General features: G+C 49.8%; 2 protein-coding genes and 1 long non-coding RNA gene across 4 annotated transcripts in view; 1 reads left to right on the top strand and 2 right to left on the bottom strand.

Annotated features, from left to right (window-relative positions):
* Positions 1-4,265: 4,265 nt before the first annotated feature.
* Positions 4,266-5,327, bottom strand: Rprml (reprimo like). The gene has a single exon (XM_021178463.2). The coding sequence runs from the start codon at positions 5,058-5,060 to the stop codon at positions 4,707-4,709; it is 354 nt and encodes a 117-aa protein (XP_021034122.1). The 5' UTR covers positions 5,061-5,327; the 3' UTR covers positions 4,266-4,706.
* A 547-nt stretch (positions 5,328-5,874) lies between these two features.
* Positions 5,875-16,062, bottom strand: LOC110306279. Its single transcript, XR_002379248.1, has 3 exons — positions 15,688-16,062; positions 7,651-7,744; positions 5,875-6,274 (listed from the first exon to the last, which is right to left on the bottom strand). It is a non-coding gene; the product is annotated as an uncharacterized LOC110306279 (long non-coding RNA).
* Positions 16,063-16,107: 45 nt separating this feature from the next.
* The window catches only part of Lyzl6 (lysozyme like 6), an 8,058-nt gene continuing 4,575 nt past the window's right edge, over positions 16,108-19,590 (top strand). Inside the window, exons 1-2 of one of the 2 annotated variants that reach the window (XM_021178048.2) lie at positions 16,108-16,174; positions 18,078-18,263. In XM_021178048.2, coding sequence (XP_021033707.1) covers positions 18,125-18,263 — 139 coding nt within the window. In that variant the 5' untranslated portion in view covers positions 16,108-16,174; positions 18,078-18,124. Of the gene's footprint in view, positions 16,265-18,077; positions 18,264-19,590 lie in introns of both variants that reach the window. The other variant, XM_021178047.2, reaches the window with a different exon arrangement.

Below are 19,590 nucleotides of genomic sequence, written 5' to 3'. Positions count from 1 at the left end.
ATGCCCAGATTTTACTGTTTTGATTTCCTAAACACACAAAAGGAGCTACAGCAAAGAATTGATGGTGATTCTTTCTGGATGAGAGACTGGGACTACTTCTTGCCCATTCTGTTGTTGTTGTTGTTGCTGTTGTAGATGTAAAAATTCATATGCAATCATAGTACAAGGGAAAAATGCACTTCAAGTATGAAGTCCACAGATTCTACCTACTGGTGACATCCAAGGACCTAGCATGGCTTCGGGGCTCTGTGATTCAGTGTCTCATGCCACCATGACTAACTACATCCTTTGCTGGTATTGAACCTCATACAGATCAGGGCAGAGATGCGTGAACCCTTCAAGATATTTCTTTTTGCATTATTCTCGGTGCTGTTGAGTGCTTTCAGACATTCACATTTAACTTCCCAATCACTTGGCCAGCTAATAGTCTTAGAGATGAGGGACCTGAAGCTTGAGAGGCTGAGTGGCTTTTTCTGTCAGCTGGGAAACCCCGAGGCTTGTCTCGTTAAGCCCTGTGTCTCTGTGCACATCTGCCAACTGTCCACCCATTTCCTCGCTTTTGTTGAATGCTATCTCCTCGACTAGAGATGATACTTTTCAGAGTATGGAGCAGTGGGGCCCAGGCCTGGCTTTGAGGAAGGGTCACCGTCACAAGGAGGCTATGTGGTTGGCAGAGGACACAGACCTTGTGAGGTAGAGGTGTGACCACCCCCAATCAACCCCCCTAAATGCTGCTGCTTTGCCGCTTTATCTTCAGCAGATTTGCGGTTGACCATCCCCTGTGTAGACAGAAGCCTGACGATGAGGCAGAGGGGGAGACCTTAAGCTCCCGTGGAGCCTCGTTTCCCCCCTGCTGTATTTCTCTATTCTTTGCCTTCTTCTCCATGCCATCTTCTCTCTGCTCCCTCTCACATTCTCTCCTCGTCCCTTTCCTTCTCTCTCCTCCCATTCTTATTTTTGCTTCCTGCTCTGGTGAGAACGGGAAAGATGTTCTCACATGAGTCCTGGCTCTGAGTCAAGACAAGCGGAGTGGGGGCAGAAAAGGACTCCGGGAAGAGGATTCTGGTTGCTGAAGCACATGGCTGAATGGCAGCCTGGAGCAAAAGGTGGTGGCATCCCTCTTCTTCATCCCCTCAGTCTACTCAGCAAAGAACCACCAGTTGGGCAGTGAGGCCACTGGGAACAGACCTCTTTTGCTCCCTCTCCTTTGGAAACCAGTTCTGACACTCCAGGTGACTGATATCTGCTGTGTTGCTGGGATCGCGGGAGGGTGGGGCTCAGTGCGGCTGGGGCTTTGCACCCTCCTTGCCAAGCTGGGGAAGGAGTGGAAGTGTGGGTGTTAGCACTCCCAACTCTACTCCAGGATCACCTTGTAGGTGACGTACTTCTGACTGAGTCCCAGATGCCCTATCCCAGGACTGTTGCCGTTGCCCTAGGGATAGCATGCTGGGACTGGGCTCTTGCCCACCCCTGGCCCAGAACCCGACCTATAGTAGATTTGCTGTAGATGCTAATTGATAGGGTGAACGTGAGAGAATCCATTAAAGGCAACCTCAGTTTCCTCTCCCATAACAGCAACTGAGGTGATGTCTTCTCTTACTCGGCAAGGTCTTAGTGTTACTCAGGCAGCTACTTTGGGTCCCATTTTCCTCTTCTGTAAAATGGGAATGTGGATGAAGCCAGTGCTTCACAAATTAGATCCTTAGGAAAGTACTTTGAAAACACCACTGTGAGGTCTGGGTGTAATTATTGCTAGCTTTCTATCCAGGGTCCTTGTTTCAGAGCCAGCTCCATTTTACTGGGCAAAGCTCATACATTCAACAGAGATAGCCATAATGCTGGTAGTTTTCTTTGCTGACTGTCTTTTAAGGGCCATGTCCTGTGCTGGCTACATCACATGCACGTTATAGGAGCTCTGAGTCTTACCACTCCTTCTGTGCAGGTGACAGGGAGGCACAGAAAGGTTGAGCTACTTCACTGAAGTCACAGAGCCAGGAAACAGAACAGTGAGGATATCACAGACCAGGGTCCTGTGTTTCTCCGTGCTGAATCTGAGACTTGGCCACTGTGTCCTAAGCCAGCCTCACAGGGAGAATCCGAGGGTTGAAGACACAGGACGTGCTTTCCTCTAAAGTCTCCAAGGCTCAAGATTCTGATCCTGGGTCACCTTTCTCCTGCAGAGCCGTGCCTCACCGATTTCTACCTCACACAATCCTGCCTTCCCCCTCTCTGTCTGAGGTACCCCTCTACCCCGTTTAGGCTGCAGGAGTAGGGATGGTTACAAATGCGGATTGCTCCTCCTCACCTCCCCAGAACAAGTGTCTGCTGCCATTTCTTCCTTGAGCCTGGCCTTTGCATATACCTTCGTGTGCAAGCAAGGACCCGTGCATATTTGCCTGTGAATGCATGCTTGAACACTGAGAAATGGACAGCAGAACATTCATGGTAAGCCTAGGGTGTCAGTGCATGGATGTAAATTCAGCACACGGGAGACTGAGGAAGGAAGGTTTTGAGTTCAAAGCCATCTTGGGTTATATAGGGAGACCTTGGAGTTTTTGACTCAAAACCAAGTAAATCACTTATACATCTCAGATAGGTCTGTGTTAACAATGACCGTGGACCTGCAAGGCTTCTGCACTAAGGCTTTCGTGTTTGTCAGCAAATTCAAGAACTTGAACTCGTGAGCCACCTCCCCTCCGTCACACTAGCAGCAGGGCATTTTGCTTCAAGAAGTTTTCGGTGTTCGCTGGAACCTGGCCAGGCAGCCATCGGAAGGCCTTATTCCTTCCCAAGCCCCTGTCATTTGGGAGTTAAAGAAACTTCTTTGTGGTGGTCTGAATGGAATAATCCCAGCCAGTAGGTGGCCCAGATTCCAGGCACCTGTGCCAACTCAGGCCAGGGGTCCAGAGTCAGTGTTCAAGTTCCCCCACCTTCCAAGCCCCTTCCCACTGAATCAGACAAGCTACCTGAGACAATGCCAGTCAGTCATTGACACCCCATGAACCCCAGTGTTCCTTCTATGCTATGGGACTTGTCTCATAGCTATTTAACAAGGGTTCTGCGGTACCTGGCTTCGCTGGCCTGTCTATCCCATGGATGAATCCCCGGGTATATGACTGAATGGTAGGGTGGTGGGAAGGACATATCTCAATATCGATGACTTCACAGAGCTGTGTGGGAGCTGGGAGGAGTCTAAATCCTTCAGATGCAATCACCACTTATGATATACCCCTCCCCCACACTGCTGCCTCCTTTCCCTGCCTAACTGGTGCCAAAGACAGAAGGTTCCTTCTGTTATCCATTCTAAAGCCAGGGAAGGCTTCAGCCATCTTCTTTCTCATCCTCCTTCAGGTCTACCCAGTTGTCGAGGAGAGGGAGGGACCTGAGCTCCGTTCCCCAGAGCCCTTTCCTAGTACTCTATGCCCAAGACTGGCTAAGAGGGTGCACATAGGTCGAAAAGCCTAAGGGAAGAGGGCTTTCCTCCCTGTGGTGGCCTGGGCTCAGTTGAACCCCAGAGCAAAGGCTTGCTATAGATGGCCCCCTTCCCTTCCTTCTGGCCAGTAAGCACCAAGTCCCCTCCAGAACTCAGTTTCAGGTTATAAGGGAGTAGAGGGTGCATTTTTTAACGGGAGGGTCTAGTACTCAGAAGACAATTGCATCCGGAGGTCATTTTCCTCATCGTAAACACCCCAAGTCCCCTTCCAGGACAGAACCAAGGGGTCTGTTCCATCCATCTACCATCCGTAAGGGTGGGGTAAAAACAAGCCATTAAATGGGGCTTCTGGGCTCAGCTTGGAATTTTACTAGACCCAGCCCCATCTACCCAAATGAATTTATCTGATATGTTTATTTTATTCCCTCCCCAAAATTCTGTTCACTTTCTTTTTCCATTTCCATTTCATGAAGACGACTAAAATTTCCAGCAATTAAATTCATCTCATTAAGTGTCTGGCTGCCCCAAAGGACCTGCCTCCTCTACAGTAGTAGCATAGAAGAAAACAGTTCTTTGTAGGAAAAAGGAAACAAAAACACACACACAAAAAAAAGACAACAAAAACAACGTTTAAAAAAAAAAAACCCAAAAGATAAAACAGTTCCTTTCTCTCTCCTCTTGGTCTGAGAACCAGGGAGCTTCAGAGATGTCTGCCCCATAGTTCCTTTAATGGACCAAACTGGGCAAGAAGTAGGTCACGGTCTCCTCCCTAAACACACACACACACACACACACACACACACACACACACACACACGACACAGTTAGAATATATCAGGAAGCCCGACGGCTATGGTTTTATTACAAAATTTCTTCTCAGACGCAATGCGAGATCAGATGCAAAATATCAGCGATGCACCTCTTCCCTGAGCCCTCCTTGGAGCTGGCCCCCACCAACACGGTCGACATCCCCGCGATAGTTAACCTCAGCCCCGCATTGCATCTCCCCATCCCTGTCTCCCACTCTGCCCCGAACTTCTCTTTGTAAAAAACCTTGTGAAGAACCCTGCGTCCCCGGCCCCTGTTGGAGCGCACACAGGACCGAGTCTGGCATGACAGTCCCTTCGCGCACCGCCGCCGCTGAGTCCTTTGGTGTCCAGACCCCGGTGGTGCGAGGTACTTCGTTGATCGCAGGCAGCGGCCAAAGCCTTGAGAAAGAGGCTCCGTGGTCTCTTCCTCGCGGTGCTTCGACTCTGGCAAGGGCGGCCGGCGCTCAGTATAGTCCCAGGATGGCGGCTCCCACGTCCTTGGAGGGCCTGCGCTCCTGCATCAGAAAGTTGATCATGCTCTCGGACTTGATGAGCAGGTTACAGCCCAGGAAGAAAACGCCGAAGACCACGGTGAGCGACAGCACGCAAAGCACGGCGATCTGCGCCACGCGCGACACCCACAGGCTGCGTTCGTCCGGCGCCAGTCCTGCGGGGACCCCGTCGCTGGCGGTCAGTGGTGCGCCGCCGGGGCAGCAGTCTAGCCACGTGCCCAGCCCGTGGCTGCGGTTTCCCAGGGTGGCTCGGGCGTCACCACCCACCTCTTCCAGGCCGCTGTGGTTCAGGAAGCTCACGTTCATGCCGGCGTGGTGCCTGGGGGGGTCTGAGTACACAGGCTAGGACGCGCCCGGGAGCTGGCGGCGTCCGCTCTGTCGGGGACGCCCGGGGGGTCCCTGGATCACCCTTGCGCCTGGAGGAAAGGAAGGCGGGAGATCGCCCACGCGCTGCGGTTCTTGGTCCGCCTACCTCCCCAGCGGGAAACCCGCGGCCAGGAGCAGAGAGCAACAGGCGGCGCGCGAGCTGGAGAGAGCCAACAGTGCGTGGCAGTCGCCCACGGAGCTCCGAGCCTGCCGTGCCGCCCCGCCCCTGGCAACCGCCGAGCTCCGCCCCGCCCCGCCCTTCCCCAACCCACTCGCGTCGCCCAAGCTGCGGGGACACTGAACCCCTCCCAGCGTGCTGTCTGCGCAAAGCCCGCTGGACAGGGTCAGAGTGTTCAGGCAGCTCCTGCCCTCGGGCCAAGTAATCTTTGACTCACTCTAGGCTGTCTGTTCTGGGCCGAAAGCTGCCCCAAAGGTGCCGGTTCCCAGAACTGTGGCTGGGGGCGGTCTGGAGCCTTTTTCATTCTATTATGGCAGGACGTGTGTGTGTGTGTGTGTGTGTGTGTGTGTGTGTGTGTGTGTGTGTGTGTGTTTGTGGTAGCTTTGGCCCCCACCCCGTCATTGCCCACTCCAACGGGTGTGGCTCTGGGTGGCCTGACTGTGCCACATTGTCTCTGCTGGCCCCTCTCAGCTTTTCCTTGGCTGAAGGCTGTCACAGCCAAGAGAGCGCTTTGCCTCTTACCATGGCCCCATATGCCACCTCTTTTTTAACATATTCATTAAAATTAAGTCATTTGGCGGAGTTTCTATTTTATTTGTTTATTTTATAGAAATAATCATTGTAGATCACTTAGCACGGATCAGCAAAAGTTGGGAGAAACCCTCTAAAACTGCAAAATCCTGCTGTCTGGGGTGGGCCAGGTACAACCTCCTTCTGGTTGTCTCTATTTGTGTCCGGGAATGCAGTGTCTTGCCTACTGTAGCGTACATGCTGTTTTGTACTGCAAGGATCTGGCTCAGACAGTCTGTGCTTTGCTTTTGGCACCAGAATTTCTTTAGAGAAATGCTCCGATATTCCTTTGCTCATTATTCCGCTCAGCTTAAGGCAGGGCGGGGGTGGGGGGTGGGGCGGAGAGGTTTAATCTGGACTCGCAGCCCATGTCCTTGACTCTGTCCAGCTGTAGTCCAGTTGTCTGCTGCAAAAGGTAGGAGTAGAGAGTGAGTATGGGGACTTCAGGGAAACCCGGCTCCAGTGAGCATACTCAGTACACGTGGGGACAAATGTCCTGCTCCATAAGCTCTCAATCTTTCCTTCCTGCCCCCCTTACCCTTCCATCACTCTGGGTAGATCCCGCTGGGTAACTTCCTTGAAAGGAAGGTTGAGAGATGTTTGCCTTTGACCTGTAGTGTGAAGGAAGAGAGAGCGAGCTAGGACCCGTGGACTCTTGCTGGGACACAAGCCTGGGCTCTTACCCGGCTCCCCCCCCCCCACCTCTTGCTGGGACAAGAGTCAGCCAATTGCCTATGTCCAGCTGCCTGAAGAGGGGCGGGGCAGGAAGCTTTGCGGTAGAGGCAGGCAGGCCTGGGGGTGGGGTACAGAAAAGTATTCCGTGGGCTCAGCAGAAGGGAGGCACAGAGTCGTCTTAGTTTGGGGGGACTTGCTTTTCCTACCGTGTCCTTTGGGATTTAGGGACAAACTTAGGGATGCTGTCAGCTGCCTGCCAAGCTCAAGCCTGCTTGCTACAGGGGCTGTGCTTAGCTTTCTGACTGCTGGGTAGTATCAGGGTTTGATTTCTCACATACAGTCTGGCCATTGCCTCTGTAGATCTTAGGCTCTCAGGCTCCTTCACCTCAGAAATGGGCGTCCTGTATGACCCAAACCCAGGTCATTACACACTCTCTGTCTGTACCATGAATCCTGACAAGATTTGGCACAGTTTGATGTGTATGAACTCTTAATTTTTACTCCCCCGCCCCATGTGTGTATAGATCAAAGGTGAGTGTTTTTCTCCATCCCTCCCCCCCCCACGATCCCCTCAGAACTAAGGAGTGACCCCTGCGTGTCATACACGTGAGGCAAGCATCCGTCAGGGAGCTTTAGCTCCTGTCCCTTCTATGTTAGTTCTGAAACAGGGTCTCCCGCTGAGTCTGGAGGTCACCAAGTCCGCCAGACTACCTGACCTCTAGGAGCCTCCTGTCTTCACCTCCCCAGCACTAGAACTACAGGTGTGCAAAACTCAAGTCCTCACACCTGTGTGCCGACCACGCTACTCACTGAGCCTTCTTCCTGCCTCCTGAACTCTTAATTTTTGTGGGAACCCTGACAGGTAAAGGCGTTCCTTATCAATGGCTGCCTTGCAAATCCCTTCACATAGACACTGGTCCCCTCACAGTACCTGAGGGACAGGGATCTAGAAGCCCCTAGGCTCTGGCACAGAGTCCCTCACAGGATGGAACTCCAGGTCTTGGCTAAGGCCACAGTCATCTAAAAGTTAGACGTCTGTTCCTGTGAAGAGACACCATGACCACAGCAACTCTTACAAAGGCAAACATTTGATTGGGGCTGACTTACAGTTCAGAGGTTCCGTCTATTACTGTCATGTGGCAGGAAACATGGTGGCACGCCGGCAGACATGGTGCTGGAGAAGGAGCTGAGAGTTCTACACCTGGGTCAGCAGGCAGGAAGAAGAGAGAGTGTGGGCTTGGTTTGAGTGTCTCCCCAGTGACACACTTCTCCAACAAGGCCACACCTTCTAATAGTGCCATTCCCTATGAGTCTATGGAAGCCATTTTCATTCAAACCACCACACCCTTTAGTCCCCTTTAGTCCCCTTTAGTCCCCTTTAGTCCCCTAGTTGCCTGTTGGCAGGAGGGGACCTCAATCCTTCCCTCTCAGCAGCCTTTCCATGGGGCTGCTTGGCTTTCCTTATGGCCACACTTGAAGAATGCACTAGAAGGTGAACAACTGGTAGATGGGAGAGGGAAGAAAAATGAAACCCGCCAGCAACCCTCACGTGGCCATGGTCTCACAGCCAGCCTTGGAGAAAGAAGTCCTTGGAGACTTAGAAGGAGGGAAATCTTGCCTGAGGTCATAGCAGGTAGTGTGGCCCAGACTGTATTTAAACCTGGATGACAGACAACCATACTCTTTCCAGTTCCTGATGCATGTGCATAGATCTGTGTGGGGTGCGTTTCACTGTCGGGAAGATCGGAAGTTCAAAGTGTAGGGCTGGGCCTCAGGAACCCAGGAGCAGTTTGCCACCCGGGTCGCCACCCTCCTCTAGAGAGAAGGAAGAAGGTGCCTCTGGGGCAGCTGCCACTCACGTGGGACTATTTTTACCCTCTACCTCAGTCACACTCTCTCAGCTCTGGAAGGGCCATGTGGACAATCTGGTCCCCAAGAGGAATTGCATGGGCCACTCAGAGGCTGTTAATGTACTGTCCCTGCAGCTGCTTGAAATAACCTTTAGCCTTCTGGCATGTGTGGGCCACCAGGGTTGGTAAGCAATGATCCTCCCTTGGGCAAAGAGGCTAATAAAACCCTCCTTATTACCACTGCTGGCTAGCTGAACCATGGGGGAAATGCCCTCGTGAGCTGACGTTAGAAACCATCGCCACTGTAAACAGGGTAAGTACAGCGTTCCTCGCACACGCGAGCTATTTCAATAATGGTAAGACCAAGTCCATTTACATAGCCACCTATACCTTCTCTGCCCTGTAAAAATGTAAATAGTTGACCGTGGAAGGAGCACGCCCTCCAGAGAGGCTGAGAGCCCCGGACTGGAATTTACATCGCCAGAAGTCCTCCTCGGGTCCTATTTACATGATTCATTATCTCAGCAAGCTCTTCCTGAAGCAGGCAAATTTGCCTTCTGCCCAGTTCCTGTCCAAATGGTGTCATGTTTCCAGTTGGCAGACAGGACGGAAGCCAGTGACATTTTTACTGCGCTGGGTACAGAACTAAACACTGGTTGCTTTGCTCACCCTTGCTTACATGAGGTTGCTACTAGGCTGCCAGCCCTGTTCTGCTATGGCAAGTGGGTGGAGGGCAGAGGGAGACCCTCAGATTGTACAAGCCTGTGTAGAGTACAAGCACTGTTCACTGAGGAACAAATATATTTGTCATAGGTACCAGAGACTCTATGCCTCACCTGCCACCTGTCTGATTTAGAATTGGTTCATTAATTGAGACAGGGGTTTTGTGGTGGTTTGAATATGCTTTGGCCATGGCAAGTGGCACTACTAAGAGGTGTGGCCTTGTTGGAGTAGATGTGGCTTTCTTGGAGGAGGTGTGTCACTGTGGGGGCAGACTTTGAGATCCTATGCTTAAGACCCACCTAGAGTGGAAGAGAATCTCCTGGCTGCCTTTGGATCAAGATGTAGAACTCTCAGCTCCTTATCCAGTACCACGTCTGCCTGGACTCTGGACTCTGGCCCAGGGAGTGGCACTATTAGGAGGTGTGACCTTGTTGAAGGAAGTGTGTCACGGTGGGCATGGGCTTTAAGACCCTTGTCCTAGCTGCCTGGAAGTCAGTCTTCTGTTTGTCTTTGGAAAGAGATGTAGAACTCTCAGCTCCTCCTGCACCATGCCTGCCTGGATGCTGCCATGCTCTCGCCTTGTTGATAACAGACCTAACATTAACCTGTAAACCAGCCCCAATTAAATGTCCTTTGTGAGAGTTGCCTTGGCTGTGTGGTTTCTGTTCACAGCAGTAAAACCCTAACTTAGAAATCAGACCCAAGTAAGTGTTTGCCTTTATAAGAGTTGCCTTGGTTGCTGGGTGGTGGTGTCACACACCTTTAATCCCAGCACTTGGGCGGCAGAGGCAGGCGGATTTATGAGTTCGAGGCCAGCCTGGTCTACAAAGTGAGTTCCAGGACAGCCAGGGCTATACAGAGAAACCCTGTCTCGAAAAACCCAACCAAACCAAATAAAAAACAAACAAACAAACAAACAAACAAACAAACAAACAAGAGTTGCCTTGGTCATGGTGTCTCTTCACCACTATGGAAACCCTAACTAAGACAGTTTTGCTACATAGTCCTGGCTGACCCGGAACTCAGGATGCTCTTGCCTTGGCTTCCTGGGTGCAGGATAACAGGTGACACACTATGTCCAGTTGGTTTGTGTCTTAGAGAACATCAGTGTTTTAGAGATCTAGAATCTGTTTCTGCAGGGCTGAAACACAGTTGGCTGCGTGATTTTGGACAAATCAACTCTCCTCTCCTCTTTGGATTGGTTCAGCCATTAATCAAGGAAGCTGGAGAGATTGCTTAGTAGAATGCTTGCCTTGAAAGCATGAGGACCCGAGTTTGATCCTTACAGACTATGTTTTTGTTTTTAAAGGTGGGGCATGTTGTACATATATACTATATTACATACGTGTAATACTACGGAGGCAGAGCCTGAAGGTCTCTTGAGACTTATTGGCCAGATAGCTTCACCTACTTGGTAGGGTCCCACAAGTGAAAGACCCTATCTCAAAAGAAAACAACAAAAGAAGGTGTTTATGTGTCTGGATAGGGGGAGGGAAAGTGCCTGAGGAACAGCCTCTGAGGTTGACCTCCTACTTCCACACGAGCGTGTGTGGGCACACGTACACACACTGGTACAGACACAAGAAAGTCTTCGATACAATTTTCTTTACAGAAACAGGTTAGCGAACCAGGCAAGCTGTTGTCTGCTTTCCTGTGCTCTGTGTTTGGAGAAGCACGAATCCCAGGGTCTTTCTTTGTTTGGTCTGTCCCCAAAGTGCCTGAGCCTCATGAGCCACCTGTAGGTGAGGAGGTTGGTCATTATCTACAGTCTCAAGACTGCCCTCTCCAGAGCAGAGGTTCTGTGAAGTCTGCAATACAAGAGACACTGCAGGAACTCTTAGGACCTTAAATACATCATGTTGTTTGTGAGTTCTCTAAGGAAATTCGGGATGCGGCATCTGATGATGGAACCCTCCCCCTGCCCCCCCCCCCCCTTGCTAATACCAACTGATGCTTTGTGCCTAGAACACTGGGAAATTTGCTGAAGCCTCTCTTAAGCCTCGGTTCCTTTATGTAGGACATAGACAACGCTTCAGAAGTTAAATAAGGCCACGCCTGGAAACAGGCCTGGCTCAGCACCTGGTGCAGAGTAAGTGCTCAATAAATGCTGCTAACTATTATCTATAACGAGGTCCTTCCTCTCCAGCACTGTCAGTCTGTACTTCCAATTGCAGCGTGTAATTAAACCGCAAAGCATCTGGTTTCCCGGGCAGAAAGAAGAAGCCTGGAGGAAGGAAGGAAGGAGAGAAAGAGAAGGCTCCTTCTGGGCTGCCCATTTGTGCAGCAGCCTCCCCACCAGCCAGAGCAACAGGGAATGGAGCGAGATGCCAGCCCTTAATGACAGGGTGTGAGGAGCCTCTGGTCCGCTGTTAGCTCAGACCCTTGGGGGATATTTGCCAGGGCAGACAGCTGAAGGGAAAATCACGGCTGCTTTATGGTTGCTGAAGTTCGAATGTGGTTGAAATGTCCCCGAAGGGTCCGTGTGTTGATGACTTTGTTTTTAGGGTGGTAGTGGAACTAGGAGATGGTCGAACCTTAAAGAGATGGGGCCCCTAGTTTGGGCATGGTGGCTCATGCCTCTAATACCAGCATGGGGAAGGGTATGGTAAGCAGGCTCAGGCAGGTGAGCTCCCATATGCTTTCCAGTAAAGTCTGGGCTACGGAATGAGGCCTTGTCTCACAAAAACAAAAGGAAGGGCTGGGGGTGTAGCCCAGTAGGTCGAACACTTGCAGAAGGCGCTGGGCCTGAGTCCCAGCTTGGTATAAACCAAGCATAGCATTGCGTGCCTGTAATTCCAGTTCTGGGGCACAGAGGCAGGTGGGTCAGAAGTTCAAGGCCACCCTCTCTCTGTTACTTGCCAAATTTGAGAGCAGCTTGGGGTATATGGCTCCCTGTCTCAGAACAATATAAAGGGTGGGATCTTTGGGACATCACGGTGTACAGGACAGTCCATACCATAGACAGCTAGGCCACAGAGGAAGGGCAGAGAAATGTGGTAAGGACAAGCTGGTTGAAAGTGACAGCTAGGGGGAAGCCAGTGCATGCTGGGCACCCAGAGGAGAGACCAGTGCCACAGGCTAGTGGAACACGGGAAGGGAAGCTTGGGACTCCCAAGCAGCTTAGCGATGACAACTCAGGCTTAAGCATGGGAAACCATTTTCAGTCTTGCAAGCATAGGCTTGGCACTGAGTCTTTGATGGCAGTCAGATGCTGGCCCAAGGAAGGGCCAGGCATGTAAGTCTCTCATCACTTGCACCAGGACCTGTCAAGGCTGGATATGGAACTCTGGATTTGGGGGCACAGGTCCAGGGGTAGCTCTGGCTAAACTTGTATTCAGTCTTGTTAAGGAGGGTTAGCCTGGGGAAAATGGGCGATTCTTACTTTTTTGTCTGCCTGAAACATGCCCACTGTCTTGAGGAATTTCTCTTCTCTATTGCAACAAGTAACTGTGGGTTGCAATGTGCCAACACACCAATGACACATTCTCGCTCTTCTGGAAACAAAGGATAAATGACAGTGCCTGGGTCAGTCCTAGTAACACCACCCACCCACCCCCCAAAAAACTGTTCGGGCATAGGGATCCTTCTGCCTGCGACCTGATGGACTGTTAGGTAACCTCTGATACTGTACTGGCTGCTTTTGTGTGTCAACTTGACACAAATTGGAATTATCACAGAGAAAGGAGCCTCCCTTGAGGAAATGCCTCCATGAGATTCAGCTGTAAGGCATTTTCTCAAATAGTGATCAAGGGAGGAGGGTCCAGCACATTGTGGGTGCTGCCAGCTCCCTGGGCTTGTAGTTCTGGGTTCTTTAAGAAAGCAGGCTGAACAAGCTAGGGGAAGCAAGCCAGTAAGCAGCAGCCCTCCATGGCCTCTGCATCAGCTCCTGCCTCCAAGTTCCTGCCCTGTGTGAGTTCCAGTCCCGTCTTCCTTTGGTGAGGAACAGCAATGTGGAAGTATAAGCTAAATAAACCCTTTCCTTCCCATCTTACTTCTTAGTCATGATGTTTTGTGCAGGAATAGAAACCCTAAGACACACACCTTTCACACTGATGGAACCAGCCATATGATTTCTTCTGGACAACCGAAAAGGTAAAGCAAGGGGCTGATTTGAGAAATGTTTGTTTCGGGGCCTGGATGTCTTGGTACACTCACTACATGATCTTACCTGCTATTATTAAGGTTTAAAAAAAAAAAAAAAAACCCAGGTCCCATGCATGCAGCACCCATGAAAGCCAGAAATGAGCGATGGACTTTTTAGAGCGGAAGTTACAGGTGGCTGTTAGTTAGCAGCTACATGGTTGCTGACACCTGAACCTGGATCTTCTGCGAGAGCAGACAGTGCTCTTAACTGCTGAGCCATCTCTCCAGCCGCTGGCTAGATGGATTTTTATAACGCGTCATTTGAAAAAGGACCCTACTTCTGAAAATATAAATATAAATATAAAACTGCGATCACAAGGCACAATTGCTCAAGACTACAACGGTTAGTTTCCAAGGAGACACACTATACATTATTGTTTATAAGAAGGATCGGTGATTAGCTGATGGGCCAAGTTTAGCCACAGCCTGTGTTTGCAAAATTTTACAGCATCCCAGACAGACTCACTTATGGATGCACTATCTGCGGCTGGTTTTGTGCCATGTTGACAGAACTAAATAGTTGTAGCAGAGATCTTATAGTCTGCAATGGTGAAAATACACATCATGAAGGCTTTTTATAGACAATGGCTTCATAAGAATTATAAAGAAGAGGGGGGAGACTGGGTTGAAAATACGGCTTAGCAGTTAAGAGCATGTACTGCTTGAAATAGCAGGGCTAGACACTGAGGACCAACCACTCACTGACAATGCCACTAAAGAACGACATGTGAGAGAGAGAGAGAGAGAGAGAGAGAGAGAGAGAGAGAGAGAGAGAGAGAGAGAGAGAGAGAGAGAGAGAGAGGCTGTCTACTTTGGACTGCTCTGTGGACATGTCTGCTCTGGGTTGTCTTAGCCAAGTTAACTGATGTGGGAAGAGCCTACCCAGTATTGGCGGCGCCATTCCCTAGGCAAGGGATCCTGCCTTGTTTAAGATGGAGAAACCAATCTAAGCACAGGAAGGCAAGCAAGCACATGCCGACACTCATTTCTCGCCACTGTTCACCGGGGATGGGACGTGACCAGTTGTCCCAAGCTCTTTCCACGATGACTTCCTAGTAGGAATGAACTGTATCTTGGAATTGCAAGCTAAAACAAACCCTTTCTCTCCTAAATTGTTTGTTGTCAGGATATTTTAATCACAATAACAGAAATAAGACCAAAAAACCAATGTCTCTCGGAAGACAACGAGACTTGTCAAAAGTTTAAACCTTCATCTAATTAGGCATCTAGACTCAACTCTCAACGAACAGAAAATGGAAAAAAAAAAAAAACCCAATTGGGAACCTGTTAAGCTACTTCACAGATTTGCACCATGAAATGTGGCTATTTCAAATAACAAACTGCAGAGCTGGACATTAGTGCTCAACAGTAGCCCATCAGGACTAGAGAGACTAAGGCAGGAAGAGAATCATGAGTTTGGGGCTAACCTGGGCTACAGAGTTCTTGAAAAAAAAAAAAAAAAGACAATTTGCTCCTGAGAGGGAGCTAAGCCTGCTGGTAATGTCAGACACAGGTTCAGCCTTAGGCTACCGCCTCCCAGCTCTGAGACTTTGAGATGGCTTAACTTCTCTGCAGCTGATTCTTAGGAGCTCTGTGAAGACAAATGGATTCCCTGCCTGCTGTGTTGAGCACTGTATCCCACTGGTGGGGCTCATTCAGGGTCAACATTTGTTCTCAGAGGGAGGCTTGTCTGCAGCATCCATGGGCACTTCCCTGTTTCTTTCCCCTCTCTTTCATTGAGTCATTCATCCCCGTGCCCCACTGTTTGCCATATGCTAAGCAAGCTAGTTAAGTCGGTGATGCTGCAGCATCTGGTCCGCTAAGTTGCCCTGCTTCCTAGTCATAGAGCTCCAGGAAAAGTGAATGGGACTCTGAGAATCACAACTCTCTGAGGCCATCATCAGCTCCACAAACCAGAACCTGCTGCCCCTTTAAAAAAAAAAAAAAAAAAAGGTCTGGGAACACAGGGATCTCTCCTACTGCTGATGGACTAACAAGGCAGATTCTGAACCAAAGAAACCCAAGCCGAAATTCAAGCTGTACCAAGAAAGAGAGAATGGCGCTTGCTAAATCCGAGAGGGAGGTTAGGGCATCTAAGGGAAGGCATTTCGCAAAACCAAACTTTAAATCCATGTCTTCTTGGACATGGGCTGCTTCTGCCCTCTAGTGGCTGCTGGCTAGCACAGCAAGTACCAGCTTCAGGCAGTTGAGCGTTGTTTCCAGACTTCTAAATTACACTGTGTTTCTCTACCATGCTTGACCCGTAATTACCTTTCCTCGAAATGTATCTTGCTTAATGATAGTAATTTCTAAATATTTTTCGGCACCATTCTAAAGTATTGTCACGCTCTAATAGGTAGGTAGGTCTTTTTTGTGAGCATGTAACAGAAACACAAGTCAAATTTGTTTATGTAAGAAGAGTACTCACTGAGTCCCAGAGAGTGGAAAAGAGGTGTGGGTGGGTCCTTGAAGGTTGTTTCTGGACTGGATTCTGGACTCTACAGACTCTCTACAAAAGATTGGAGCTGCACAGGGGCCCACAGAAATCAAAATGCAGGGTATAGGTCCTGAGCAAAGTCCCACAGCTCTGCAGAGTTCCAATCAGAATATAAGCACAAACCCAGCAGCCCAGGGGCAGGATGTGTAGGTCCTCTTTAGAAACTAAGGTTGTCCTGTTCCCAGAAAGGAAGGGAGGTAGCGGGGTTCTGCCCATTGGTCCGCCTTACACCTTGCCTTCCAGACCCATCTACCATTTCTACCTAAAGCCTGCACAGTTTGCACAGTTCAACCCGGCGTATTTCCTGGAGAGTGGTGATGTCACAGAACCAGAGTTCCAGAAGGCTGAGGTGGCCAAGAACACATGCCTTCTTGAGATGAAGGAGAACAATTAGCCAGATGGGTCCAGAGAGTGCTTGGTAAGGAAGAGGAGGCTCCTGCCACTAACCATCTTGTCCTGTAGATCCTCCCAGAAGGGCCTGAGCTGGCTGGGAGCTAGGGCCAGAGAGGTATGCTTTGAAGCTGGGTAGGGCCACATGCTGGGACTACTATCACCCCAAAGGGAATCCCTGAGGGGCTCCATGGGCCAAGCCAGACATTCCTGCGTCCCAAGGCTTGGAGAAGCCTATCTCTGAGGTACATCCTGCATCAGCTGAGGTACATCCCTCAGCATCGTACACCTAGTTTAAAGAGAAAGACACACATCCTAGGGCAGAATAGGGAGGGCTGCAGGACATATCTGAATTCAACAGATATTTGCTATTTATCGGAAAGTCTAATTTAACAGGACTTCATCTGTTCTATTTGCAACACCAGAGCAGGGTAGTGAGAGCATCCAGAGAATGTCCTAAGTGCATGCTGTGTGACAAAGACAAATCAAGAGACCAGAAGGCAAGCAAAGCCACCAGAGAGGCCACCTCATCCCTGCATATGATGAAGGAGAGGGAGGGATCCTGGCCTTTGCCCTCAGCATCGTACACCTAGTTTAAAGAGAAAGACACACATCCTAGGGCAGGACCAGCCCATGTGTGCGCTCACAGAATGAACATTTTGAAGGACAGAACCCAGTTATTTTATAGATGTTTCCTTCTGTTTAGGTTCATTTCTTTATGCTCGGACCCAGGCTTCCCATCTGTGGCCAGAACACCTCATTAGAGCTTATGTGTCTTGAGGTTTCCCACCCAGAGGTGCACAGTGTCCCTTTGTCCCTCACTGACAATGTTAATTTTAATTGCAAAGTCAAAACATTGGGTTTTGCTAAGCAATACGGGGATGACCAAGACCATGTATACAAGCCCTGATATTTTTCCAGCTTCCACCAACTCAGACCAGCGCCAATAGTAGTCATTATTCAAACCAATCACTGCCCAGGCTATGCTCCTACTGTAGCCTGGGAATCTGCCACATTTATAGGAGTCCTGGTTCCATTCTGTAAGGAATGCGAGACCATATATTTATCTTATTCATTACACCGTTCTGATTGGGCAGGTATTAGTAAATAGATCTGCATTTCACACATGGGGACCAGAGACGTAAGTATGTTGTTCAAAGTCATACAGCAGCCCAGCCTTTGATAGCTGACAATGGGTGGGAATTCAGAGTCCTTGATCTTCAAATACACACACACACACACACACACACACACACACACACACACACACACCATTAGAGCGAAGATTATTTATACAATACGATCATATTTGCTCGTTTTCTGATGTGCATTTATACAGGAACAAAACAGTAAAACCTACAAGCAGCCCACCAGGAATGGCATGAGGCAGGGGCTGCAGTGGTGAAGGTCATATGTCATGCACCTGGGAGTATGGGTTGGGGCATATTGGCATCCCGTGTCCCTGTCCTTCCTCTGAAGGCACACGCTCAATCCATACCACAAATGCTGGTGAAACAAAATCTGCTCTAACTTTTGCCAACCTCACTCCCCATCCTGGTACCCAAATGCTGCTTGTGCCTAGATACCCATTAGAGGAGGACCAGCCACTGAAGCCAGAGTGGTCTTGATTTTGAACTCTTGAATCTGAGCAATGGGTATATAGAGGATCAGGAGATTTCTCTCTCTCTCTCTCTCTGAGANAAAAAAAAAAAAAAAAAAAAAAAAAAAACATGATATGAACATAAAAGAACAGGCCCTTACCTGTGATATCAAGGCTCTGGTAGTAGAGGCAGGAGGATTGCTGAAAGCTGGCTACATACTGAGTTCCAGGGTAGGCTTGGGGTGTACATCGAGGTTGAGGAGTGGGGAGCACTGAAACTTACCAGGCATTGAGCATTGAGTGAGTGAGGAAATTTTGGTTTCTCTCTCAGACCCCCCAGGCTCTCAGAGACTGCCTAGTGCCCTGTCTCCTTGGACAATGTTGAAGGCACTGTTCATCTGTGTGGCAAGCTGCCTTCTGGTAGTGAATGATGGCAACATCATCCATCGCTGTACTTTGGCCAAGATTCTGTATGAAGAGGACTTGGATGGGTTTGAGGGCTACTCCCTGCCTGACTGTGAGTGTCGTCTCCTTGGCTCCTCCCTCCCCATCCCTCCTCTGGATCTCTTACCTGCCTTCCTTTCTTTGCCATTTGTCTTTCCAAGTTGAGTGCAGAGAACCATCTCCCTGCAACAAGAAGCCTCTCCCAACGTGTCACATCTCAACCAGCGGCTATTAACTGAGCTCTTACTATGCTCTACTGCTTTGGAGGTGAATCAAATTCTTTCCCTCCCAGAGCTTACATTCTAGCACAGCAGCAAGCACTCACACGGATACCAGGTGTTGGTTGGTGGCGGCATGTGCACGAAGAATGTGGTGCAGGCATGCAGTTCCCAGAGTCGAAGGCAAGAGGATTGCTCTGAGGCCAGCCAGGGCTCTGTAGCAAGTTCTTGTCTCAAACAAGCAAAGAGAAGCTTAAGGGGGTCAGTAGATGGCTCAGTGGGTGAAAGCACCTGTCACATTGTAAGCATGACAACTTGAGTTTGATCCTTAAAAAAATGACTTTAAAAAAACAAACAAACCGTGGGAGCCGGAGAAACGCTCAGCAGTTGTGAGCATGCTCTGCTCGTCCAGAAGACCTGAGTTTGGGTCCCACATGAAGCAGCCTATCTGCGACTCCATCTCCACGGGACCTGACACTTCTGGCCTCCACGGGCACCCTGCAGTCACATGCACATACGCACAGACATGCATATAGATAGTTAAAAAACGACTTCTTATACATCTATAATCCCAGCACTCGTGGAGAAATGGGTGGGAGAGAGAGAGAGAGAGAGAGAGAGAGAGAGAGAGAGAGAGAGAGAGAGAGAGAGAGAGAGAGAAACCAACCTGAAGCTCCCAGGCCAGCTAGTGTGGAATACACAGCGCAGCCGCAGAAATGGGAGAGGTCCTGAAGGACAGAACTGACTTCATCATGTTCTCTCTCTCTCTCTCTCTCTCTCTCTCTCTCTCTCTCTCTCTCTCTTTCTCTCTCTCTCCCTCCCTCCCTCCCTTTCCCTCTATCTCTTCCTCTCCCTACTTCCCTCTCTGCCTCCCTCTGACTCTCTCTTTTCTCCTGTCTTCTTCTTTCTCTCTCTCTCACACACATGTACATGGGTAACACTGTGGAAACTGAAGTCAGGGGAAGGCTCCAAGGAAGTGGCACTGGGCCGTGCTGAATGAAAGAACCACATGACCAGAAGAAAAGTATTCCAGGCCAAAGGAACAGCCAATGCAAAGGCTGTGTGGGAGGGAACTCTCTGCTCCATCTAAAATTTGTACATACATGCCTTTTGATATGTTCTCCACTTATCCTGCTCTCTCTCTCTCTCTCTCTCTCTCTCTCTCTCTCTCTCTCTCTCTCT

This window comes from Mus caroli, chromosome 11, assembly GCF_900094665.2.
Source record: "Mus caroli chromosome 11, CAROLI_EIJ_v1.1, whole genome shotgun sequence".
NCBI classification, from domain to species: domain Eukaryota; kingdom Metazoa; phylum Chordata; class Mammalia; order Rodentia; family Muridae; genus Mus; species Mus caroli.
The sequence above is the reverse complement of the archived record's forward strand: the minus strand, read 5'-3'. Positions and strand labels throughout refer to the sequence as shown.